The sequence below is a fragment of the Parasteatoda tepidariorum genome, chromosome 2 (assembly GCF_043381705.1).
Source record: "Parasteatoda tepidariorum isolate YZ-2023 chromosome 2, CAS_Ptep_4.0, whole genome shotgun sequence".
NCBI classification, from domain to species: Eukaryota; Metazoa; Arthropoda; class Arachnida; order Araneae; family Theridiidae; genus Parasteatoda; species Parasteatoda tepidariorum.
The window spans coordinates 82,765,443-82,790,468 of record NC_092205.1 but is presented as its reverse complement, the minus strand read 5'-3'; the positions used below and the strand labels follow the sequence as shown (position 1 = coordinate 82,790,468).

Genomic DNA, 25,026 nt, shown 5'->3' with positions numbered 1-25,026 from the left:
AATTAGTTTTCATACATTGAGGTTTAATCTTTAAGTAGTTTTACATGTTGAGATAAGATCGATATGTATTTCATTCCTATAACAACTGGTCAAAATTATTTCTGTTATAGCTTTTCGAAACTTCTATTAAAATACCGAGCCAAGCCATTAAATATATTTTTAGGTGGAAAAGAATTCGCCAACGATGATCTCAAAAGAAGTGACATATTCGCTCAAATATTTAGCAGCCGCAGACATTGGAATGGAAAAATTGGTTTTATGTTTCAATATGTTTCTTGACAGCTATGGTCGCCATATTGAAAAACAGAGTAAAGAACTATATAAAAAAATTTGGCGAATAGTTACCGCCATGTTTGGTGTTAAGTTAAACTAAATACTTTTACGGTACGTGTAGTCACGTTTTTTATTTACTTTTTTACTGTTATAGTTTCATTTATTTTTTGCTTACTCACGTCTCATTAATGGCTTCGTTGCAAGAACATTACGTTTAAAAAACAGCCACATGTATAGTAATATATTCGAATTAATTCTTTTAAACTATTATTATTTTTTAGCACAATCAACAAGTTATATAAAAAAAGGCTTCTGTTTCATTACTTTAAACTCGAATCAACACTAAAATTTAAAACTATATACAAGGTGTTCCGTAAAGATATCCCTTAATATTCATTTTTAGAATCCATATTGAAAATTAAAATAAAGGAATAGCCACACATTGGGTGTCACAAATTTATACCTAAAAGGGAAAAAATAAAAACGCTCTCGAAATGTGATAATTACACGCTATCTAAATGTGGTAATAAGCATCAAAACAAGTTTAATTGGAGGTTGAAAATTGAAAGTATTTATAATAATTGACGTTCAACTTCTCTCTGTATACTTCCCTAACTAAACCTGTATTGCTGCTAATTATTCCAATATTCCTGTGCATTGATTTGTCAGATTTCAAATTGTAAATCATTGTTTGCGACACTCAATAGGTACACTCTAGTTTTATTTTTCCATTTTTGATAAGCATTTTAAAAATTTATATATAAAAAAATATTTATAATAATTGTCAAAAACTTCACAAAAATACTATTTTGTTTCAAAAAATTATCTAAATTTCAAAACGGGCGAATTGATTAAATATTTTTGAGAAAAAGTTAAATTTCTTTTAAAAGTTACTAGTTTGGAGAAATTCTGCACCTAGATAAAAAAAATTATTTAAATCTATAAAATACTAAAATTTGGATAAAATATTTTTATAATATTAAAAAAAAACTTAGTATTGAAAGTTTTATTTACACGAAACTTTTCCTCATACTGTCATTTCGTGACATTCATTTATTTGCACTTGCTTAAGTTTGGTACTATGCCTGACAAACATGAAGAACTATTTAAAAAAAAACACAGCAAGCATTATTTCAGTCAACAATATAGCTCTAGAAAAACAGCTGAAAGTCAAGTAAACTCAAGCTATAACAGAGGAAAAAGGATATTTATTCATACTTTATTGTCACTATATCATACTTGTCACTATATCTACATGGCATGGTATATACTAGCATTCTAGACAACAATCTCTTTAGATTACATAAGACTATTTTTTCTGTTTAGGTATCTCTAGAAAATTCTGCTATCATTAATTTCTGGCAGATCAAGATTATCAAAAATATCCATGGCTGCCTCAGATGTTGAATTTGAGTCTTCTCTCTTTCCTTTAATCAGATCTAACAAAAGAATATGAATAATTTTGATGTAACAAAAGAATAATTTTGATGTAAGAAAAATAGATAGTACAGCTTGATTATAATTTTATTTTATTTTACGACCATCGTTGAACAGCTGACCCAATTTTGAGTTTTCAAATACTAATGTTCACCTCCATAGCCTTGTAGTTTTGAACCCAATCCAGAAGACAAGGGAATTTATGGATCAAATATTGGGATAAATTTTGCCTTCGTGTGGGACTTTTTGATGGAACTAACCCGCATTTGCATTGCATGGAGAAGAAAACCACGAAGAGGGTATTTACCGCAGATGGTATTTTTTGCAAGCACTATGGTAAGTACGAGCAAGATGTGGAATTTATATTGACCAGCCATTGCTGGGATTCGAACCCTGGTCACCTCAGCTTAATTATAACTGTAACAAGTCAAAATATACATTATTAAGCCAAATTTTAAAACTAACAGTTCTTTTGAATTCCCAGGAATCAAAGCTAAATGCTCAAAAAGGACTGCATTTCCCCATGGTCAGGAATCTGAAAGTCCTACACTTCGAGATTTTTTTTTTCATCTGTGATTTTTATTTTACTTTTACTTTATTTATTTAATGACATTGTACTATTGCTTCATCGGAACGTTTAATTAATTAATTTATTTTTTAAGGAACAGTTTTTTTCATCTACGCTGTGTTTTATAGGTAATATTAGATTAAAAGATAAATTTTTAAAGCGTAGAGCCTAAGTCAATACTTAGGAGCTATTAAGTCACTGTCTATTTTGACGGGATGATGCAGATTATGAAAGTTTTTTTGTAATGTGTAATATAGTACTTTTTAAATAACGTCATTGGCTTCAAAAATATGCATGTGGAAATAAAAGGCGATAATGTTTCAAGCGCACAAAATTCGGCACCCATTTTCAAGACTTGAAAGGCGCGATTGAAAAGAAAGAAAAGTGATTTTAAATATAAAACGTAAAGTGGCTAACGAAAAATGTAAACTTGTAAAAACCTCATGAGCCGATAGTGAAACAATCGGACCATCATAAAACGCATTTTCCAGCGCTATGGTGAGGTGGCGAGAAACTAATGTTATTAACAAGGAAATTAGTATTCATAGGAATGAAACAAGATTCCAACGTATCAAGATGAGCTGATGTCACTGGGCTTGTTAATGTATCGTTGGAAATTTTGCGTTTTATATTTCATATCACTTTTGTCTCTTCTCATTTCAGCCTGGTAAATCTTAAGAATAAACGTCTATTTTTAAGAGTGCCTGAGAGTCTTAAGAGTCGACTTTTATTTCCGTCTGCATACTTTTAAAAGAAATGAAATGTTTTATTAAATAGGTAATATCTTACCGCTGCAGTTTTTGGGGATTATTTATTTAATGTGTAAATGTGTTTTGAATAGCGTTAAAGACTTTATTAAATTCATAAAACCGAAGCACACATAAATAATGGGCGCTAGTATAAAATGCAAACATGATCGAAAGAAATCTTCGAGAATTTTTTTTAAATGTTGAAAAATTGGATTGGATTTCAGAAACGAAAGGCAAGATGCCAAGCATGCTTCAAAATTTAAAATCAAGTGAAATTCAAACGAAAAGAAAAAAAAAACAGGCAGATAGAAAATATAGGAGTAATAAAACGTCACGTTCATCAATGTTTAACCAAGTTAACCAGGCTGAGAAAAATGAAACGTGCTTCTGATAAAAAAAAATCACTTCCAAATAAAAAAAAGTTTGTCAAAAATGTAAAATGTTTTTTAAATTGTTTCATTGTCTGGAATGAATTATCCATCAGAGTTTTTCTTGTCAGTGTTGTGAACTCCTGAATTGACGTGAACTTATGGTGTCAATGTTGAGTTTTAAGACACCAGTTAAGAAAATATAGGAGCAGTACAGCGTCAGGCTCATTAAGGATTAACCAAGTTAACCAGGCTGAGAAAAATGAAATGAAACGTGCTTCTGATAAAAATTTAAAAAAATTCACTTTGAAATTATTTTTTTTTGTCCAAAATGTACTTCAAGTTGCCAAACGCAAAAACTTTTGATTTTTTAAATTGTTTCATTGTATGGAATGAATTATCATCAGATTTTTTCTTGTCAGTGTTGCGTCAATTTCATTGCCTGAAATGACGTGAACTTGTGGTGTCAACGTTGAGTTTTAAGACACCAGCTAAGGATATTTTTTGTAAAGGTTTTTAATAACGTGATAATATAATAATTTAACTCAATATCACTATAACATAAAAAAAAAATTTGTTTCGGGTAAAACAACATCTCAACTTTTTTTAACAACTTTATCTACCAGGGTGAAATCACAATTTAAGACATTTCTGCTACGCTTTGAGCCATTAAACTTTGACATCAGAACGACTTTTGTTGTTTAACAATTAAGTGTTTTTTTAGCATAAATTGCACAATGATAATGAACTTTAATCACAATTTTGTCTTTCTGAGGTCATTATATGCGTCTTTCAAAATTGTAATGCAGGAAAATAATAAAAAAATTATCTATATTAGAGTAAATATAATTTTTTACCCGGCACATTTTTCTGGTCTGTGTGTATTTCAGCCTGTTTTAAACTCATTTCAATCAATTTTTCCCCTGATTCCCTTGTGTTTGAAACGGGCTCTAAACCTTCTAGGCCAATCGCAGTTCCTTTCGAATTCTCAGAATACTTTGCATCTTTTAAAATATTCTTCAGAAGATGGTTTAAATTTTCTCCTATAATCTGTGATTCATACGGAGCTTGGTGTTTCGCACCATTTGAACTCCTTTTTTGATTACGGACGAAGCCATCTGCAAGCGTTTCGTTTGATCCTAACTTGGAATTACGACGAGACTGCTGATGCTGCTTTAATCCTGTGCTATTTGAGTTGAATGGAAGCTTTATGTTGTGCAAATCTTCAAGATGACGCTTATTAACTGTCTTGGTTTCATTTTTGCTCACGTGCTTCACTCCTTTTGCTTTACCATTCCTTTCTTTCTCTGCATCTTTAAGAGGTTTGTTGGCTTTAAGACGTTTCGATTTGTGGTCGGAACGAGTACTGCTCTCCTTCTGTTTTCTGCCATTAGCTTTGTTAGAAGCATGTACACGAAGTTGTGGTTTCTTGCAATGAAAAGTGCCTTCCGATATAGAAACAGGATAGAAAGGTGGTTCTTCATAAATATGTTCCTGAAGTTATAAATGACACAAAGTTTATTTTAAGCTGAAACAGTTTAAAAGAGTAAAAAAAAGATTAAAAATTTACACGACGAACAAAATTAAAAAAGGCCATGCAACTACATAACAAATAGATTAGCTTCCATTAAGATATATTAGTTTTAACTTTCAATAAACCTTGTAATCGGACATGCTGTGGCGTTTGCGGACAATTTTTGCTGAAATGTTATATGTAACAAGCATCTCTCATCTACTAGGTAACTGAAGATAGTTCAATAAATTTCCTACTGCAATATCGGATTCTTTCCTACGGTTGCTAAGCAACGGACAGATTTGCCTGAAAAATATTCCCTGGACATCGACTAATGTATTCCCTCGCAAGTTCCACCCTGATAAGCATTTTTATAATCTTAAATTAAACATGAATATATTGGTATCATTATACTAGGAAATAACAAATGTCTCGGAAATTTAAATCCATTTAACCAACTATCTCAATAAGCTTTATTCTAATTTCGTTAAATTAAAGGAGCTATCTATCATCCTTAACTAGAAAAATGAAATAAGATTGTAATATGAGATGTCAGCTTAAAATCATGTGCATTACTCTATCCCCCAGTCTTAAGGCTGTTTTTTGAGGGCTTTGCAGTCGCATGAGACAATGCTTCTTTGCAAAAATACGCTATTTTCATAACTGATATGAGTTTGTAACAGTTACTGGTGGCCGTTAGGTCAAGTTTGGTCTATCTGTAGACAGAACTCTTTGTGCTTATTCTGAAAATAGTGCAAAATGCCAATATGGAGAAAAGCTACAGTTTTGAGAAAATAAAAAGCGTTTGTGGTATAATTTTTCAATATTTTGAAATTTACTGTAATGCTGCATTATCTGGGCTTATAAAAATTTGCAAAATTAGGGAATAGGGTGTTGATTTTGCTAATTTTCATCTCGGAGGAAAATGTCACCTAATTGGCGATTATTCAAAAAAGTTAAATAACTTTTTAAATACTTTAGTTATTTGTCCGATCTAAAAACCAGATAATTCTTTACAGAAAGATGGCATATACAGTTCAAAATTATATTTTCACTTCAAATATAAGGCACAAAAAAATAGTTTTTTATTTTCTTTGACGAAAGAGCTTCGAAAATCCTTGTTAACCTCAACCGTTATCCTGAATGCATGCTGAGAGCTTTAGATTTGATTTCAGTTTTGTAGTCAATCTTTTTTTTATAAATTTTGTATAAGTTTAGAGCACTATTAACCTAGTGACAGCTCCTGTTGAATGAAGAAGCCCTTAAAGGGTGAGCAAATTTAACTTCGCATGTTTAGAAGAATGAACATTTTTCAAGCATCAGTTCTCTGTTGAATTTTCGAGAAATTGTTTCGGAAATTGAATTACTTTTCTGTGTTACTAAACAATGGAGTGTAAATAATGTAAAATTTAAGTTCAGAACGAAGAAAGTTCTAAATGACATTTCAGTTAATCAAAGTTAATTAAAAAGTTCATTAATCCAGTTCAAATAAACATTTTAAAGCCCCTTTAAAATTTATACATTAGGATTAGGAAATAAAGATTATGCTTCTTTATATTTTTTCTCATCCGCTAAATTTAATTTGACGAATTCTGTAACTTCGTCATGCATTTTGTCATGCCATTTAGTTTGCTGCCAGGTTTTCTAAGGTTTACTTGTCAAATGTTTGTTAATAAATTCATTCGAAACCTTCATCCACTCGAGAAACACCCGATTATTACTTGTGATTATCATCTACTAAAACCTTTAAAATTTAAAGATTTTGACAAAATAAATCAACGGTGATGTCAAAAATATCGTTCTAAAAAATATCGTTCTCAGACATGTGTCAATTTATTTCAAAATGGCACTTAACTCTTTCAACCGATCACCAAGCTTTTCATCTGTGACGCAGGACATGTTTTCGTTGGAAAACTACTCTTTAAAAACAAATTATGAAAAAATGAAATTTGCTTCCTAATTTAGGATTTAATGAGGTATTGCGTCCCGCCACTATTTGCATGTCCCATACTACTCTTTAATCATCGAATTATCCAGTACCCCCAGAGGTATTGATCTGTTATGGGAACATGGAAGACTTTTGCGAATCGACAGATTTAACGTGCATCAGTCACTTTACTACACGGGGAGTCTTCGGGTAGCCGGCGGGGTTCGAACACATGAACTCTCGGACATGGGCCTAGCACCCTACCGCCAGGCTATCCCGGCCTGTATTTTCTTATGAATATCTCATTTTATTTTATTTTATTTTATGACCGCCGTTGAACAACCGACCTAATTTTTGGGTTTTCGACTACTAATGTTCAACGCCGTAGCCTTGTAATTTTGAACCAATCCAGAAGACAAGGAAACTCCTGCATCGGTACCCCCACAGGTATTGATTTGTTTATGAATATCTCATTGAAAAGACTGAATTACGCCTCACATGTTTTAGCTTATTAATAAAAAATTAAATGATAAATTAATTTTAGGCACTATTATTGTTAGCCTTTTTGTTTCTTTTTTTTTCTTTTGATATTATTGGTGATTATTTTTGCGCTACAAATCTTTCAGGTATGTTTTTGTATTTCGTTATGAATATCTCACTGAAAAGACTGAATTACATCTCACATATTTTAGCTTATTAATAGAAAAATAAAATGATAAATTAATTTGTAAGAAGCTATGGATTTCACAGTGGATTCTTGACTTACTGAATCCACCAATTTTGTATAAATTGGCTGTTGTTTCAATTTAATAGGGTCTAAATAATCATCAGAATCATATTGAAATTCATCAATTTCCTCATAAATATGTTCATCACTGTCCGATCCCTGGCGATAAAATGGCTGACTATCCTTCATAAATAATGGACCCTGATCTATCTGCAAAAGATAAATACTTCAATTTTAAAATAAAAGAGCTGAAACAAATTTGTTGATAAGTCTTAACATTTTTTAAAATAATTCGTAACATCTATTTAAAATATCTTCTACATTTTTTAATAACACTTTTCACTTTCTTTAACTAACTTTCCTCATTCCGTTTTATAATTTTCAACATTTCTTTCAATCAAGTAATAGCTATCATTTAAAATAACAATGGGTAAAGAAAAATGGTATTGATCATTTTTTAAATCAACTATTCTGAAAAATCTATCTTTAACATCTAGGCAGTCTTATACTTTGTAATTGACATAAAATACAACCTTGACAATTAATTCAATCATAGGTTTTTACACCAAATATTCTTAAAAAAAAGAAAGGCATTTTAAATATTTTATATGAAATTTAAAATAAAACATGTTATAAACTGACTAAATAATTTTTTATAACTATATATAGTATAAATAAAAAAAATTAACGTACATTTTCAAGCCAATTGAGAAAAAATATAGAGTACACTGTACAGTTGCAGAAAAATGACATCTAACCTTGAATATGTTTTGTTCTAACAATCGAATCATTATGGCTGAAAGAGTTTACCTTAAAAAGACCCATCAATTGATGCAAACTACTAAATTACAAAATCATTTACAAACATCCAAACGCTTTGAAAAAAGGTACGTTTGCTTAAAGAATGAATGTTTTTCCGTCGAATTTCTTAACTTAGTTAATATAGGGTAATTCAAAACGAATATAGCGATTACAAACAGCTATAGCTATTTAATGAAAAATAATTTATCGATAAGATCGACATAGAATACAGATGGAACTTCAAAATTTGTTTTACGTAACACGCAGGCGCAGTGAATCGGAATCCTGCACATGAGCGAGTTCATTAATGAAAATGGCGAATCCCGAGCAGAAAGCATTTTGCGTGTCACCGGATCTCCGGACTTGACACCCTGCGATTTCTATCCATGGGGTTATGTGAAAGGCAGAGTGCATGAGCTTCCCATGCCCAAAACAATTGAAGAACTCAAAGAAAGCATTTGTTATGCGCTTACGTCGGTGACTGCAAAAATATTTCAGGGATGTATGGCGTGAAATGGACTACCGCCATTTCACGCCATACATCCCTGTGTTGTCCGTGTTGCTCACGCCATACATCCCTGTGTTGTCCGTGTTGTTCACGCCATACATCCCTGTGTTGTCCGTTTTGTTCACGCCATACATCCCTGTGTTGTCCGTGTTGTTCACGCCATACATCCCTATGTTGTCCGTGTGACCAAGGGAAGTCACATATAAAATCTGTGATGCATGTAAACACTATTCTGAGGTTCTCTCTACATTCTGTGTAAATTTTATTGATAAATTCTTTTTCATTAAATAGTTATAGCTGTTTGTAATCGCTATATTAATTTTCAATTACTCTGTAGTTAGCACTTACTAATTAGACTATTTAAGGTCAACACTTTAAACCATTAAAGCTCATACGTACAACAGGAAAATTCGGTCATTAACCACAAAAGTTATTTTACACTACTGGCTATTAAAATTGCTATACCAGGAAGGAATGCAAATAACAGAATGATTTATTGGTACATACATTATAGTTGGAAGAACAAGAGATTAAAATTTCAAGATATTTGGATGTATAGATCCTGAGGAATCAGTACCCAGAGCAGCCTCCCCTAGCAGCAATAACTGCAGTTATTCTCCGGACCATCGAGTCGAACAGAGATTGGATACCATGGACGGGTACAACATTTCATGCAGCTTCAACATTATGCCACAATTCGTTGACCGTAGTGACTGACGAGTGGTGGCGTGCCAGTCATTCGGCAACCATTGACCAGATGTTCTCAATTGGTGAGAGATCAGGAGAAAGTGCTGGCCCGGGCAACAAGCGAACAGATTCTGCGTCAAGGAAGATCAGAACAGTGCGAGCAACATGCGGTCGTACATTGTATGCTGAAACGTAACGTTATGGAGGAGTCGAAGATAAGACAGTGCAACTGGCTCTAACACATAAAAAATAAAACGGTTGCTGTTCAAAGTGCCGGCAATGCGAACAAGAGGTGATCGAGACGAGTATCCAATGACACCCTATACCATTACTCCAGGTGATGGGCAAGTTTGACGATGTCGAATGCAAGCTTCCAATGGGCGTTCTCAACCATGTCGCCAAACATGGATGCGGCCATCATGATGCTGTATACAGAACCTGGATTCGTCTGAAAAGGCGACGTCATGCCATTCCTCCGACCAGGTTCGTCGTTGATCACACCATTGGAGGCGCAACTGCCTGTGATGCATCGTCAAGTGTAGCCGAAGCCATGGTCGCCGTGCTGACAGTCCATGCTGCTGCAAACGTCGTCGATCTGCTCGTGCAGACACTTGTTGTCTTGCAAATGACTCCATTTGTTGACTCAGGACTTGTGACGTAGCTGTGCCCTCCCTTAAGGCCATGTGGATAACATATCTGTTTTCTCAGCTGTTAGTAATGGGGGGGGGCGTTGAGATCCTGCACGGCGTTCCATATGACCGTCATGAACCCATCGATTCCATATTCTGCTAACAGTCGTGGGATCTCGATCAATGCGAGCAGCAATACTTATGTATGATAAACCATGATCCCGGTAGGCCACAATTCGACCTCGATCAAACTCAGACACATGCTGGTAGGCATTTCTCCTTCTTATACGAGGCATAACAAAAACTTTTTTACTCAAGAACAGCGCTTAAATTCAATTTCTGTACGAGAAACTTACTGTCAAATCTCTTCTTTTATACACATTGTAGGTGTTGCTACCACCACCTGCTTTGCGTGAATGCGCAGATAAACTAATAATTTGCATACCCGCAACATGCTTTATCCGTCCTGCAAATTTCACGTTAATGGTGTGTTGCCTTCCTGGTGTAGCAATTTCAATTGCCAGTAGTGTATTAAACACATATAGTACAGTTAAATGAATTTAATTGAGAACTTAAAACATTATTTTTGTACATAAAATGGCGAAGTAGATCCAAAATTGAGGAAACGCGTCATTAATATAAATAATGTTCCAATTGCATTTTTGGAATTTTGATGGAAAAAAAGATTCAGTCCAATTTCCAATTTATCTACATTGATTAAAAATTAAAATAAAATAAAATTACGAGGTATTAGTATAATCAATTTATTGAAAATAAGCAATCATAATTCGAGAAGATTTTCAAAGGAGACATTATATTTTAGTTAAAATCTTACTCTGATAATCTCTGGCCTGGCTTTACGTAGTTTAGGCTTTTTTGGCTTCGTTCTTTTTCGCAATACAAAGAACCAAACGATAAATCCAATACTAAAAAGTAACATAAAAACATTTTAGATGATTAAAATCATTTGACCAAATCTCTCTAACTAACGTTTAGTTGGGTACTTGCAATTCAAGAACAAGAAGATCATTTATACACCGACACATGACATCTCGGATGCTTTGCGCATGCTCACGGATGAAAGTATAAACGGAATTTTCTCCATATCAGTTTGTAATACCATACATTCCTTTACTTGTGATAGTATATAATTCCCTAGAAGGGTATTTTCCCTACTAGTAAGTAATTTTATAATGTCACAAACTAAGGAAAATTCCGTTTGCACTTTCATCCATGAGCATGCGCAAAGCATCCGATACACACACTACGTCACTTGCAGATATCCAATACCCAGAGATGAAATTAAAACATTCAATGTAATTCAGCTGTTAAAATGTTAGCCAGCGAAGATATCGAGAAAATTAGTGAAAAACGCATAAGTTAATAAACGGTTTATTAGAAAAAATTTGCCCCTGATGAAAAATCTGAGTTTATTTTCACACGAATTGTAATAATTTAAACTTTAATGAATTATTTGTAAATAAACTTATCGAACATGAGGATGAAAGAATATTAAAGATTATTCTAGAAATAATCAAAATAATAAAAATAAAATAGAAATTTTAAAAAATATGTTTTTTAAGTTGACTAAAAAAGAGAAATACTTTTGTTTCGTCACATTAAGTATAAAGCGACACTATCAAAGAACGTGGGGGAAAATTTTTGGTGGCGATAGAAATTTATTACTAAAGTGTAGAATCTTGATTGGGGACGAAAACAAAAATGCAAAATATTAAAAATTAATAAAAAAATCCTAAACTAAATCAAAACAATATTTTTTAAATGATTTATAAGAATTATGTATATTTTTTAAATCTTTGATCACTTAACGCTGAAAATATTTTCATATAGTGAAATTTTTCATTATTCATGGAATTTTTACACACAGCTGCTTTGTTTGGGTCAAAAATAACAAAAGAAAAATAATTAAAAAGAAATTGGGATCGCTTTTCAACGGTCACTTGGTTACCAATTGGTCAAATGCTTTTTTTTCTGGTTTGACTCCGATAAACGCCACAACATTTAAAATCATAGGTTGAAAAAACTGTTTCAATTGATATTTATAGTCGGATTAGTTTTCAAAACCAGGCTATAAACGTGTTTCAAAACGTCACAAAATACTTTTCCTTTTTTAGTATTCATATTTATATTAAAATCACCACCAAGACAGTAATTATAAGCTAACAACAAAAAAATATAAAATACTTTAAATTATTATTATTAAATTTATCAAACAGCAGCGGTAACCAAAGCAACGCATGCAATGACTATGCATGCTCACTGTTTACTGTTACTCCTGAACACATATGAAAAGTGTGATGACGTCCTAATAAAATGCGCACGCCATAAAACCCAAAACAAGACCTATTTTACCACTGGGTAAAAATGTCTCAAAATTTCCATTCTACAAGCAATTTTTTCCATAATAATCGTTTTCTATTTTAAAAAACTCAATGAAAGATTCTTAATAATGACGCCACATTTGTTTAAAGCTAACTACAACATCTGAATCCTTTTTTTTTACATATAAAAATGCTTTCTACGAAGCAGCACACCAAGATAGACATTTAAAATTAAGGGGGAAAAACTCCAACTTACATCACAAGTAACACAAATATAGACACGCAAGATATGATGACAATAACTTTGGTAGATATTCGAGGCAGAGGCTTTCCATCAACGTCAACATCTGCCAATGATAATAAAAATATTAATAATTTTACGTCAAAAATTATATACAATTTTAGAACCTTTTCCCATGATTCCATAAAATAAAACTGGATTTCTACAGTGTTCAATTAAGAAAAAAGAATATCTGAATAACTTATTAATTGTGTTATTTTATTATTTTTTTATTTTATTATACCTATTTATTTGTTTTCAAATTTGTTTGGAAGGAAATACAGACACTGTATAAGGCAAGTACAATATGCAAAACCAACGATAAATAAATAAGCGAATTGAATATATAAACAATTAAGCAAGAGCTACCAACTACTACTTTTGCATTTACTTTTTTAGTTGTAGGAAAACTTAAATGTTTTTAACAAACAAGAATCATAAGCTTTAGTTCTTTCAGAATCAGTAAAAACATTTAAATTAATTCAAGTGCACTGATGAGATTTTTCTTTCTTATTCTTTTTGTGAATTTTTAGAAAATAGATCGATCTTGTTTTGGAACAAGAGACCTCGATTACAGAGACTTTAAAAAAGAAAGATAAAGAAAACAATAAAACTAAACAAAAGTTAAGAATATTGATTTGGGACATTCTAAGCCTCCGATACCTTTAAATATTAACTTTTACTAATCACTGGCGAGTTCTAAGTTGATGTTTTAAGTTCTTATGCAATAGTTAACTTTAATATAACTTCTAGTTGATGATTGTGTTAAGAATAAAGTGTAGGACTCAATTATTCTACAGTGACAAAAAAATGTTTCTTTTCTCAAATTATCTTGATAACTTGCACTCGACCTAGATAATCTGCACAGTACCTATCAGGTACTGGTTTAAGAAAAACGATTTTTACTGGAACAAAGGCAATGTTTCACTGCGCATAAATTAACATAATAACATTTATTTATTTTTCGCTATCTAAAAATTCATGTTACTACAATGAAACAATCAAAATATTAAGTGATAGGATCAACAGCTTTCAAAATTATAATACAGAAAATCAAATGGTTTAAAATATTATTAAAATTAAGGAAATCAATTTAGAGTTATTTATATATTTTTCAATATCTAAAAGAATCAGGTCAATAAACAAAAGCAAGCAACCAACAAATTAGTTGATATAACAAGGGAAACTTTTGAGCTTTAATTATAATTGAACCGCCAATATGCACATCTGTACTCTAATCAATGAAAGTAAACAAAGCCTCTGGACACTTGGCATTACCTTTGGCTGATTGATGCCAAATTTATGCTAAGCAGCAGTAATCTGAACAATGATAAATAAGAAAAGAACCGTTATTTTAGGGAGATACAGGGAGATGTAGGTAATGTTGGCAACAAACAGCAAACCTTTTAGTTTACTTTCACTATCAGTTCTCACTAAGCAAAGTATAAGCAAATTGCAGAAAACACTTGATTCCGCCCTTTAAACCTTTCGAGCTTACGTGTCAGCATTAAACGTTCCTAAACAGGGTAAAAAGATAAAACTGGGAGCTCGTTTTTATTTCTTTACCAGTTTATCTGTGGGTGGAGTAATAATAGTTTGATTTATTCAAATCATCACTACTTAGTTCAAAATGAAAATTATATAGTTACACTCTAAACTAATATCGAATTATTTTGAGATTAGACTAACATATATTAAAATATAAATAAAGTAAGTCTATCAAATTAGCCACTCCCACATTTGAACCACGACCTTTTAATTTTTTCCATTCCGATTTTGTACAAATACATTACTGATTCACCCGTCCTAAAAAGGTTAACAGATTACCCTAGTTCATCTGCATTTCAAATCAGTAATAAGCATGTCCATTGATTTCGGCCTTTTTTAGAAAAGTTTAGTAGGGTTAGAATGACGTAACATACAGTAAAGGTGTTTTTGATAATTTGGGTATGTGGCGTCATCTTGACGCAACTTATCACTGAGAATCGTTACGTAACATTCATATAAGATAAAAATCAGTGATAGATGGTCAGCATAAGGAAGTAACACAGTTAAAATTACTCTTTAATGAGTGTGACGTCATCTTTGAGACATTTTATCAATTTCATTGTATCATAAAATCAGAGAAAAAGAATTATGAAAAACCATACTTAAATAACGAAACAAAAAGTAACTTACAGATGCAATCCTGTTCGTTATCAGATCCTTCGGAAAATGTTATTGATCCCTTTGGGCAAGCATAACAGGAATCTTGTGCAGGCAAAGGACCATAGTAATTTTTTGGACAAGGCAAACATTTAGATGATACTCCACTGCCATAAGTTCCAGGGTGACAGGGAACTAAAATAAGTAATAATTAAATCAAAAATAGTGAATTGTTTTCTATGTTCTTCTTTGGCACTAGTGTATTCACTTTGCTAAAGGAATTATTGACCCAAACAATTTGGTTTACAGCAAACTTTGGCTTGCAAAAGTATTGATTTAAATATTACATGAATACTTCACTATATTTTTCATAGAAACGTTGAAAAATAGGAAAAGGTTTATGTCTTTGGTGTTTAACTTATAATAGCAATTGATGTCATAGAGCAGCAGTTTCCAAATGGCGTTCCACAGAACCCTGGAGTTACCCCATGAAAAGAACACAGGGGTTCCGAGACTCAGAACTTGTTTTCGATATGCAAGACGCAGATATGAAAAGCCCTCTAATGGATACATATGACAGGAACAACATTCCTGTTAGTTAATAGGATTATTCAAGCTAGTAAATCACACACGATTGCAAAAAGATTTATTATATCGCTCATGGGCTGCATTTGCGTTAAAACTCAAAAAATCATGTTTTGAGATAAGAGGGTCTAAAGTTTTCATTGCTAAGGAAAATGCATAAGAAGCTCTAGTTTGCTGAAACGAAGATTACCTTCAAGTTGAATTATGAGTTGTGTTAGTATTGCTGCTGAAAAGAATGTGTATTTTCATATTTACACCTGTTCTTAGTCCAAAACGTGTGCTTTTTTAATTGTGCCACTATTGTAGCCTAAGAGCGATATTATGTATGACAGAAATAGTTTGCTGCGAAGTCAAAAATTCTGTGAAAAAATGTGTTTCTAAATTATGAAATGGCTAATTTCTAGATCTGCTGATTTATGCTAAACTATGTTGCATGATAATCACTTGCATTTTTTTTCTCCGCAATAAAGTCAATCCGGGGTTCCATCGAAAGGAGGCTTCCCGTAGTCGAGAAAAAATGTGAATCGCTGCCATAGAGTATACCAATAATAATAATTACCCAAATAAATGAGATTGGAGAAGTCAATAACTCAAATAAATTAGCTAAGAAAGTCAAATTAGATGCCTTCAAGTTAAGTCATCGTAGATAAGTCCAGAGGCTGTAAATCATGGTATTTGTCGATTTAGAAGCTAATCAGACTCGACAAATCAGATTATGTGAATGTCTCCAATAAAAATTATCCGCAAAAATACTCTAAATGTTCTATAATTTCTAAAAAATTTCTAAAAAATTTTTACAAAATACTTACAACATCTGTCATACGAAGCGAGACTATATCCAGGTCGGCACGCTCCAAATTCTGCAGGAATTGATGCTAAATATAAGGTAATAAAAAATTATATGAGAAAGAAGATACACAAAAACATATAGAAGGAAAGACAAAGTGATCACTTCAAAATCTGGAGACTTACGATGCTTTTTCAAACATCAAAGTCATTAATAAACGTACCATTTGTACAATTATGTTTCATTTAAAAATTGTTTCGATTAAAGACACACGATTTTTGTTTAGCTGCAAAGTGGTCACTCAATTAACCAAATTAAGCATCGATAAAATAATATCCATTAAATTAAGTTTTATGTTTAATTAAGTATATTCTTTTTGTTTTCAAATAATTTTTCGACCATAAAGAATAAATAATTATTACATGAATAATTAAGAATAAATAATTAGAACATGAATTGTATAGCTTCGAAGAATAATAACAAATGTTGCTATTTTGCAAAATTTTTAAAGAAAACGTCCCAGAAGTAGTACGCCAGGCACAAGTAGTTTAAATACTTATCATCATCAGCATCAGTAATGTGACAGCCCAGGGTATGCCTTAAGAAAACACTAAACTATTATGCATAACCATATATGGAAGTACTTTTACTTTCGTTACTTGTACCGCCGGTACAAGTAAAAAGTACGTACTTTTACTTGTACTTCGTTACTTTTTAAATTTAGTACTTTTACTTGTACTTTCGTTACTTTTTTAAGGTTACTTTTTTCGTTATTTGTAACAGAAATATCGAATGAAATCGTTACTTTTTTCTAAAACTCGGTAAGCTTTCTAAAAGAAAAAAAAATTTAATTTGAAAAAAATGCTTACATTTTTTTAATTTATAAAATTAATGTGCAATATATATGCATTCCCAGCTAACTTCGTGTTTAAATACCTTCTGTTTCAACTTATACTGCACATTCAATTATTTTTTACTAGCTCAAAGATCCCAAAGCTATCTGAAAACCCGTGTTTGCTTTGTTTATGTTTGTGCTTTTAAAACGCGTTTCTAAAGAGTAAAACAATTTTACATCAATGGTATTTAAATAAATAAAAATTATAAACCAAAAATTAAAATCAATAGATAAAATTTCTTTTTCGTGCAAATCCATAAAAAGTTTGATATTAAAATTATATTTGATTTTAAAATTATATTATGCGATTATATTATAATATTCTTCCGAATTTAAAAATAAATTAATATCCATAACTTTCAAAATTAAAAATAATTAAATAAATAACAACAGTTTTGCAAAAACATTAAAGAACATAAGAATATTATTCAATAAAATTTTAAGTTACTTTGAATTTTTGATTTCCTAGAAATGTACTTTTAAATCGTTACTTTCTTTGTTTAGTACTTGTACTTTTTACTCGTTACTTTTTAAAATAAGAACTTTTTACTTTTTACTCGTTACTTTTTTTAAAAAATACTTGTACTTTTACTCGTTACTTTTTAAAAGTAACGTTGCCATATATGTGCATAACTAGTTATGCATTTGGTGATAGTTACTACAAGTATTCTGGCAATAAGTAAATGGTACTTATAGTGAGTAAGCATCAGTGGCGTCGATAATTCAGTTATTTTTTCCCCATCTACTTTAAAATGGAGAAGTAAATTAAAAAATAAATAACTACAGTAGTTTGTAGTGAGTCTTCTTTATATATAATTAGAAATAACTATAATTCCGGTCTTGGATGACATTGTCAGTAGATTTACTGCTGGCATTGCAATGTCTCCAAGCTAAAGTGTCATCCATGCCTACTCGCAGCCAAATCCTAGTGGTGCCCCCTATTATGTAAAATTCTCTTCGAGTTTATTTGGAAATATAAATAAATTACCTTTTAGTTCTCTTTTCACTCTAGTTTTCACCTGATTATAATAAATGCGGGGTAGCGGAGTGACTAAGTTACACTTGTATCGTTCTGTCGAGTTAACTTTTATATCAGATATAAGAAATTTTCCGTATTTCAAAGTGATCGGCTTCTTTCTTCGTTCTAAATCATCGGGTAATGAAATATCATCAATCGTTTCATTCTGATTTAGTTTATTTGCTGATATCTCCTTACATGCAACGACGATTTGAATTATTTTAGGAAAAGTTCCTTCAGTAATGTGCAAATTAAAATAGATCCTAAGTCCGCTGCCAAAGTTAAAAAGCCCTGTCCATAAAACCAGAGTAGAGAAAAAGTTCATTTTTAACTTTGTTAACTATTTATTGTGGGTAAAAGCATTTTTTCTATTAATGTAGCTTAGAAATTGAGCGGTTCCTAAATTTTTTAGAATTCAATGAATTATTGATTAGATAAATTTTTTACCATCCTTCGTTTATGTTGCTTATCAGCTTAAAGCTCTAATGTATTAAAAAAATCTAAATTTCAATAAGTACACCTTTTATAATTGAATTACCGGGAGAAATAAGTAAATTCCACCTCTTAGTTAACAAATGAAATATTAGGTTTAATGCAATTGCTAAAATACACAAAATGTGCAGTTTTGACGCAAATAACTAATTAAAAATTGTTTATATTACGATATTCCATCATCATAGAATAGTTCGTAATAATATTGTTCTCAATTTTGTTAAGAGAGATGGAAATAATCAAATACAGTTTCAATAGAGATGTCCTCACTAGAGACAGAACTGCATCCTTGATTGAAATAAATCAAACAATTTTCGTAATTTTGTGGTTGTAAACAGCGACTAGTTGTTTGCACTATTTCTATTGGACAATACGTATTCTCATCCCAATCGAAACGTATTTATTAAGAGACTCTACCAGAAAGTGCAATATTCTGTCGTTCTCTACAGGAAAAGTAATTCTTAACTAAAAAAACAGTTATTCTGACTAAGTTTTACAAAAAACAAGAAACATAACACTTTTATTTTACAAAAAAAAAAAATTGTTCTAGAATATCTCCATAGCAACCGATGATACAAAATCTAGCTTACAACTTACATATTTTCAAATAACAAATAAATAAAACCTAGCTTGCAACTTACATATATCCAAATAACAAATAAATAAAATCTAGTAATTTTAAAAGTATTCCTATTCGCGATCGCAACGCTCGAGTACGCCCTCTAGTGGGAGACTGAAAATATCAGACATTAGTTCCCACATATCCATTGGCAATGACGGACGTCATTTTCTTAGCAGCAAATACGAAGCAAAATTTCCCTAAGGAAAAGGTAGAACTTCTTGAAAAAACTAACCAGAACATGCCAAACATTGAAGCAGAACACGCCAAGCATTCGAAGAACAATTTCTAAATAATTTTTACCTTTCTATTACCAACAACATAACTTACAATTTCATGATCACTTGCTGATACAGATGTGTGTATTACGGTAAAATAATTTTTTCTGTCTTCAATTCATTACAAATTAAAGTGAAGTCAACATTGCTTTCGCCATTCCAATAAATAAATGTGAATTCAGAACGTACAGAACTGCAATAGTTATAGAATATTCTTCTTCGTTATAGAACAGTATATATTTCTGTATCTATATAATTCGGAAAACAACAATAAAAAAATCATCCAAATTACTTGAAATAGTGTCATTTGTGTTGATGATTAATAAATTTTTATCGTTTTCTTGGAAAGTATTTTTTAGTTTTGAAAGAATAATTTCAACTGGAATTCAGATGTTCTGTTTTTAAGCTACATATTCAAATTCACATCGAGATCTTACAATTATAAAATTTTGATTTGTGGCATGTTATCTAAAAGTAAAAGGATAATCTAGGTATATATAAGAATATCAAACATTTTTCTTTTTTAAATTTAATTAGCAACAATAAAGAAGGAACGTTGGAATGCTACACGCTACATTAAAGACGTCTCTAGAGTAACTGAATGACTGTTCATATAGAAATCGCAGATATACGCCTCCTACAACAACGCCCCCTACAGTTCGTTGCGATCGCGAATTGGTTTTGCTATCATCGATGGATAGCCAGTGAACAAGTAAGTGAAGTGACCTCAGCTTAGACGTCCTAATTAATAAGAATAGTTGTAATTATCACAAATTTAATCAGAACATGAAAATTTTTTAAATTTATATTTTGAAAAAATCTTAGGCGCTCCCGTTAAAATAAAAGAAAAACCAGCTTGGCTCACTTTATCACGTCACTTCGGGATATTTTTATTTTAATTTTTCTACCTACGTTCTATCACTTTTATTGCACTCATTTCTGTTTTTTTTGTTCATTAAAGATAATGTAAAAATTAAAAAGATTTTGATAAGTCATTCATGAATATTTGATAGTTTTTATTATGAATTTTAATTTTTTAAACATTTATACATAAATGTTGGGTTATACGATATTTTGAATCACTCCTTTGATTATAGCCATGTTGGTTATCAGGATGTGTGATGCTGTTTTGTTTATGGCAACACGCATAGATAAGGTAAGATAAGAAACCTCTAAATAAGGTAAGTAAATATTTCCTTTTTTACTGTGAATACCAGGAAATATATATTTACTTTTTAAAGTTATTTCTTTGCTCTACTTTGATATAAAATGCATTTTATTTGGGGTATAATTTTTTTATATTTTAATTATACTTTGTCATTGGCGCCATTTTATTTGGCAACTACTTGTATTTGGCATTTTATTTAAACACAATTGGAGCGAAAATAAAATCCTGCCCAGGGGCACCATTAAATATAACTTTACCATATCTTGTAACAGATAATAAACGAAAAATGATTTTCATTGTTATTGAAGAATGATTTAACGAAGAATCATTTTCATTAAATTTAACCAAAAATGGCGAGGATAAAGACCTTTTAAAAAAAATTTAAGTGATAAAACTGAACTAAATGTTGTCCAATATTGGACGGAGGACTCAATTTTAATCCAATGTATGTTAAAAGTTTCAATTTAAAATATAAAGGAAGGGAAGAGCGACGATAAAACAAAATTTCGAACTATCGTTTAAGCACTTTTTTAGACAAAAATTTTAGATTGATTTCAGAAATCGTTTGAAAATTGAAATAAGGAATCTGTTTCGTCTAAAAGTCCCAGTTTCGGTAGTTTGTGGAGTTTAAATGGAGCTATTTAATCACTGATAATGTTAAAAGCTCAGAAACTATTAATGTGGGAATTGCACAAGAAAAAAATTCTATTGAATAACTGTAAAAAGAAGTTGTTTTGATATATAACCCCCTAAAGATGTCACAAAGTAGTATATACAATATTGTGCTCTTAAATTCGATTACGAATAAAACTATTTTCCCGATAGGTGCAGAGTTTGTTTACAGTGGTATTAAAAGGCTATAATTATCGACTATGTAAATCTTCATCTAAATTGATATTTAATATTTGCAGTTACGCCACATTACTCATTTCCAGAATTTTACATGTTATAGAAATTAGATGAACGAATTCTACTAGTTGATTAATGCTGTTAACTTATTTATTTTTCACTCATTATATTACTTTTCTGTAACTATTTTCTTTTTTTTTCTTATATCTTTGTTTATTTATTTCACTTCTTTTGTTATTGGTTAGGAGAATTTCATTTATTTTACCGGATTTTTGAGAGCAATTCAATTGTTCCATGCGAACCATCCCTCTATGTTGCCGAGTTCACACCACGTCCGGAGGTCATCAATAAGAAGATATAATTATCAACTGGGTAAACCTTCATCTATCAGAAGGTACCGTGTCTAATATACTAGGGAATGGGTATTTAATATTTGTAGTGGTAGGTAAGTTACATCACGGTACAAAAAAACTCCGTGTTAATAATTCAGAGCTCTATTCCGAACTGTTTAAGTAATATAAACTGGACTTTCATTATACAGTAGTGAACGAAGCATAGGTCTACCTCTACGAATCAAATAGGTATTAAACTAAGTGGAGAACAAAATCAAAAACTCAATACTCGCCTCGGGAAGTTTAGTTACACTTCTTTTTGTATATCCAAGAAACTACATTCATGGAATACTTTAAAAAAGAAGTCCTTAAGGGCAAATATAATAGTCCTTGATATATAAATCAATTGAAGGATGAAACCAAGAAGAAATGGCTCTATATTACAAGGAAGAAAGGGATCTTTCATCACACTCCTGGGAGAAAAATACTCCAGAAAAGATAAGAGAAAGTATATACTCACAAAAGTTTATTCCTGGGGAAGAGGTTTGACGCAAATAATGAAGTCATATCAGAAATGGAATCAGTTTTTATAAGTCTTGATAATTTCTTCTTTAAGAATGGCATCGAAATGCAGGATAAACTTTACAATGAATGCATTATTCTTAGAGGAGACCATGTTGATGAATAGCGTCGCATTTTGCAAAAGTCAAAAAAGAAAGGAAAATTTAGTAGCTTGCCTCGAGATATTTTGACCGATATGAACAGCAATGCTGCTTCAATTTAAATAATAAGTCACATTTAGCTCTGATAAAAGTAATTTTTTTCTCCTATGTAGTCAACTTGAGAGACGGGGTTTTTGAAATACATATTTTATTGTTTTCTTCATTTTAGTTTTAGTGAATGTTAGCTTGCTTACACCGGAAACTGATCATAATTTTAATTTGTCATAAATTCTGCTTGTAGGGGCCAGGAAATGATTGACTCTTCAATATTTCTCAAACACAGAGCTTAGATGGAATTTTAAACCCTATCAATACCAAATACTTTTCTCCTTCCTCAATGGTGCGACAGCCCAGTGTGGTCCTTCCTCAGAATTCAATTCAAATCTGCCAGCCTTGGCTATTGATCTGGCTACTTTGAGGACGCTCGAATCTCTTCCAAGATCGCTTTCTCGAGTGCCTGTAGATATAAGAAATTTTTTTTCGTGGTTGTAGCATCAGGCATCAACAGCCAATCATCAATATTTATGTTTAATAAATTAGAAAATGATTGGGAGTTTGATTAACAATAAATTTTATTTGGCAATGAAAAAAAACTAATAGTTTTCAGAAATCGGTATAAATTTCCAAGGCCGTCATTACACTGTCAAATAAATTGAGTCAATGCTAAATTGCAATACTGATACCTCAAACCGTGATTAAATTAAATTGCATTTATAATATGGCATTCATAACATGGCTGAACTGAAACACGTAAATTTTAGTACGTTCATTAATAAGATTCAACCTCGCAACATGTTAAAATAGTACCAAGTTGAAGCAATAATATGGTTTAATCAAGCTTTATATTATAGTTGTAACTAGTTTGAACAATATTATGGCTCAACTTAACTCCATATTAAAGTTGTATCGAGTTTAAATAATATTATGACTCAACCTAAAACCAAATTAAGGTTATAATGAGTTTAAACGATATTATATTTGAAAAAGCTCCAAAATTTTTAACCGAGATATTTTTTAATTGAAATCTAACATTTATATATTGGGTAAGTTAATACACCACTTGAAAATTTAATATTTCCATCAATATATATATATCCAATTAAATCCAACATTAAAAAAAATTCCGAAACTTTATATTTATGCATAGTTGTTTCAATGTTGCAATCCTTTCGAATATTTGAAAGACAGACACTTACAAATTAATCATTTCAATAAGAAATAAAAAACCTGGATACGCTAGTTTCTTAGGTTATTACAATATGCATTCTTTAAAAATTTTAGAATGTGATTTCAATCTTTTATCAGTAAGAAATGCCTTAAAACGTTTTTTGTTTTGTAATACTGACTTGCTTTAAGTTTAGGAATTGTGCTAAAATTGCTGGAAAATATGCTGGATAACATTTTGTCACAGTTATTTGTTATATTTGACGAACTATTGCAGAAGCAAATAGCATTTTAGGACGACTAATTATCTCATAAGCTGAAAAACAAAGAGAATAAATATGGAATTAAGATGGTTTAATGAAAGAAATTTTAAGAGCAGCTGATATGCAAAAGGGTTTTGTTCTTTAAACAATATTTAATCGGACCTTGTAAATATTTGAAGAATATGCATCACCCAGTCATTTTTGTTAGGTTTGAAAGCTTTTACAAGAATCGTGTAGTGGTTACAAGTTGTTTTAAGAAACACATTTTTCAATTAAAGTTAAGATTCTAATTTGGCTTCTAGCTTTTTTGGAATTAAATATTTTAGGAAAAAAGTATCAGTATTCTTCTGGAATAATTTCATTTATGGCATAAAGAAGTTAACGAAAACTAAGGGGTTAAGCGCTTGTAAGAGTATTTTTTGGCTAATTTTTATTTCGGTAATATTTAGGTTGAGCAAATTTGTTTCCTACCCAAATTTAGAAAGAAAAAAAAAGTTAAAAAATAATTTTAGTTTCAATTTAGTTAAAAAAAATATGTATGTTCTTACATTATACTCGTAAAAGAAAAATTTAGACAACTTTTCACGTAATTTTCACAAGCATATTGTTTTAAATACAAGCAAAGTTTACCAAAGATAAGACTCAACAATATTTAGAAAGATGAACATTTAAGAAATCTAACATGCTTTGGTATGTGTTTGAATCAAATTTTAAATTCTATTTTTGTTAAATACTCAATAAATAAATTTTGTATTTGTCTCGAATATAAATATTTTTGTCTTGCTCTAAAAAGTTATTTTTTCAATCTAGTTTTTCAGAAAAGTATTAATTTATGAAGTATCAATTTTTGAATAAGTGAATAGTAAAATTTAGTTTTGAAGAAAAGTTGAAAACCTGCAT

At 30.9% G+C, this 25,026-nt stretch overlaps 1 protein-coding gene across 1 annotated transcript; it reads right to left on the bottom strand.

Moving 5' to 3' along the window:
- Positions 1 to 1,470: 1,470 nt before the first annotated feature.
- LOC107451949 (uncharacterized) lies at positions 1,471 to 18,603 on the bottom strand. The gene is made up of 8 exons (XM_071177824.1): positions 18,210 to 18,603; positions 16,349 to 16,414; positions 14,988 to 15,149; positions 12,786 to 12,876; positions 11,023 to 11,113; positions 7,602 to 7,772; positions 4,253 to 4,889; positions 1,471 to 1,712 (listed from the first exon to the last, which is right to left on the bottom strand). The coding sequence occupies exons 1-8, from the start codon at positions 18,562 to 18,564 to the stop codon at positions 1,606 to 1,608; spliced, it is 1,680 nt and encodes a 559-aa protein (XP_071033925.1). The 5' UTR covers positions 18,565 to 18,603; the 3' UTR covers positions 1,471 to 1,605.
- Positions 18,604 to 25,026: the final 6,423 nt, after the last annotated feature.

What these genes read in the sequence shown, in the direction of transcription:
- LOC107451949 (XM_071177824.1), bottom strand. Translation starts at nt 18,564, where the DNA reads ATGAACTTTTTCTCTACTCTGGTTTTATGGACAGGGCTTTTTAACTTT. An exon ending in CCAGGCCAGAGATTATCAGA is followed by an intron (nt 7,773 to 11,022) that starts GTAAGATTTTAA and finishes TATCTTTTGCAG; the next exon opens with ATAGATCAGGGTCCATTATT. An exon ending in ATACAAAATTGGTGGATTCA is followed by an intron (nt 4,890 to 7,601) that starts GTAAGTCAAGAA and finishes TTATAACTTCAG; the next exon opens with GAACATATTTATGAAGAACC.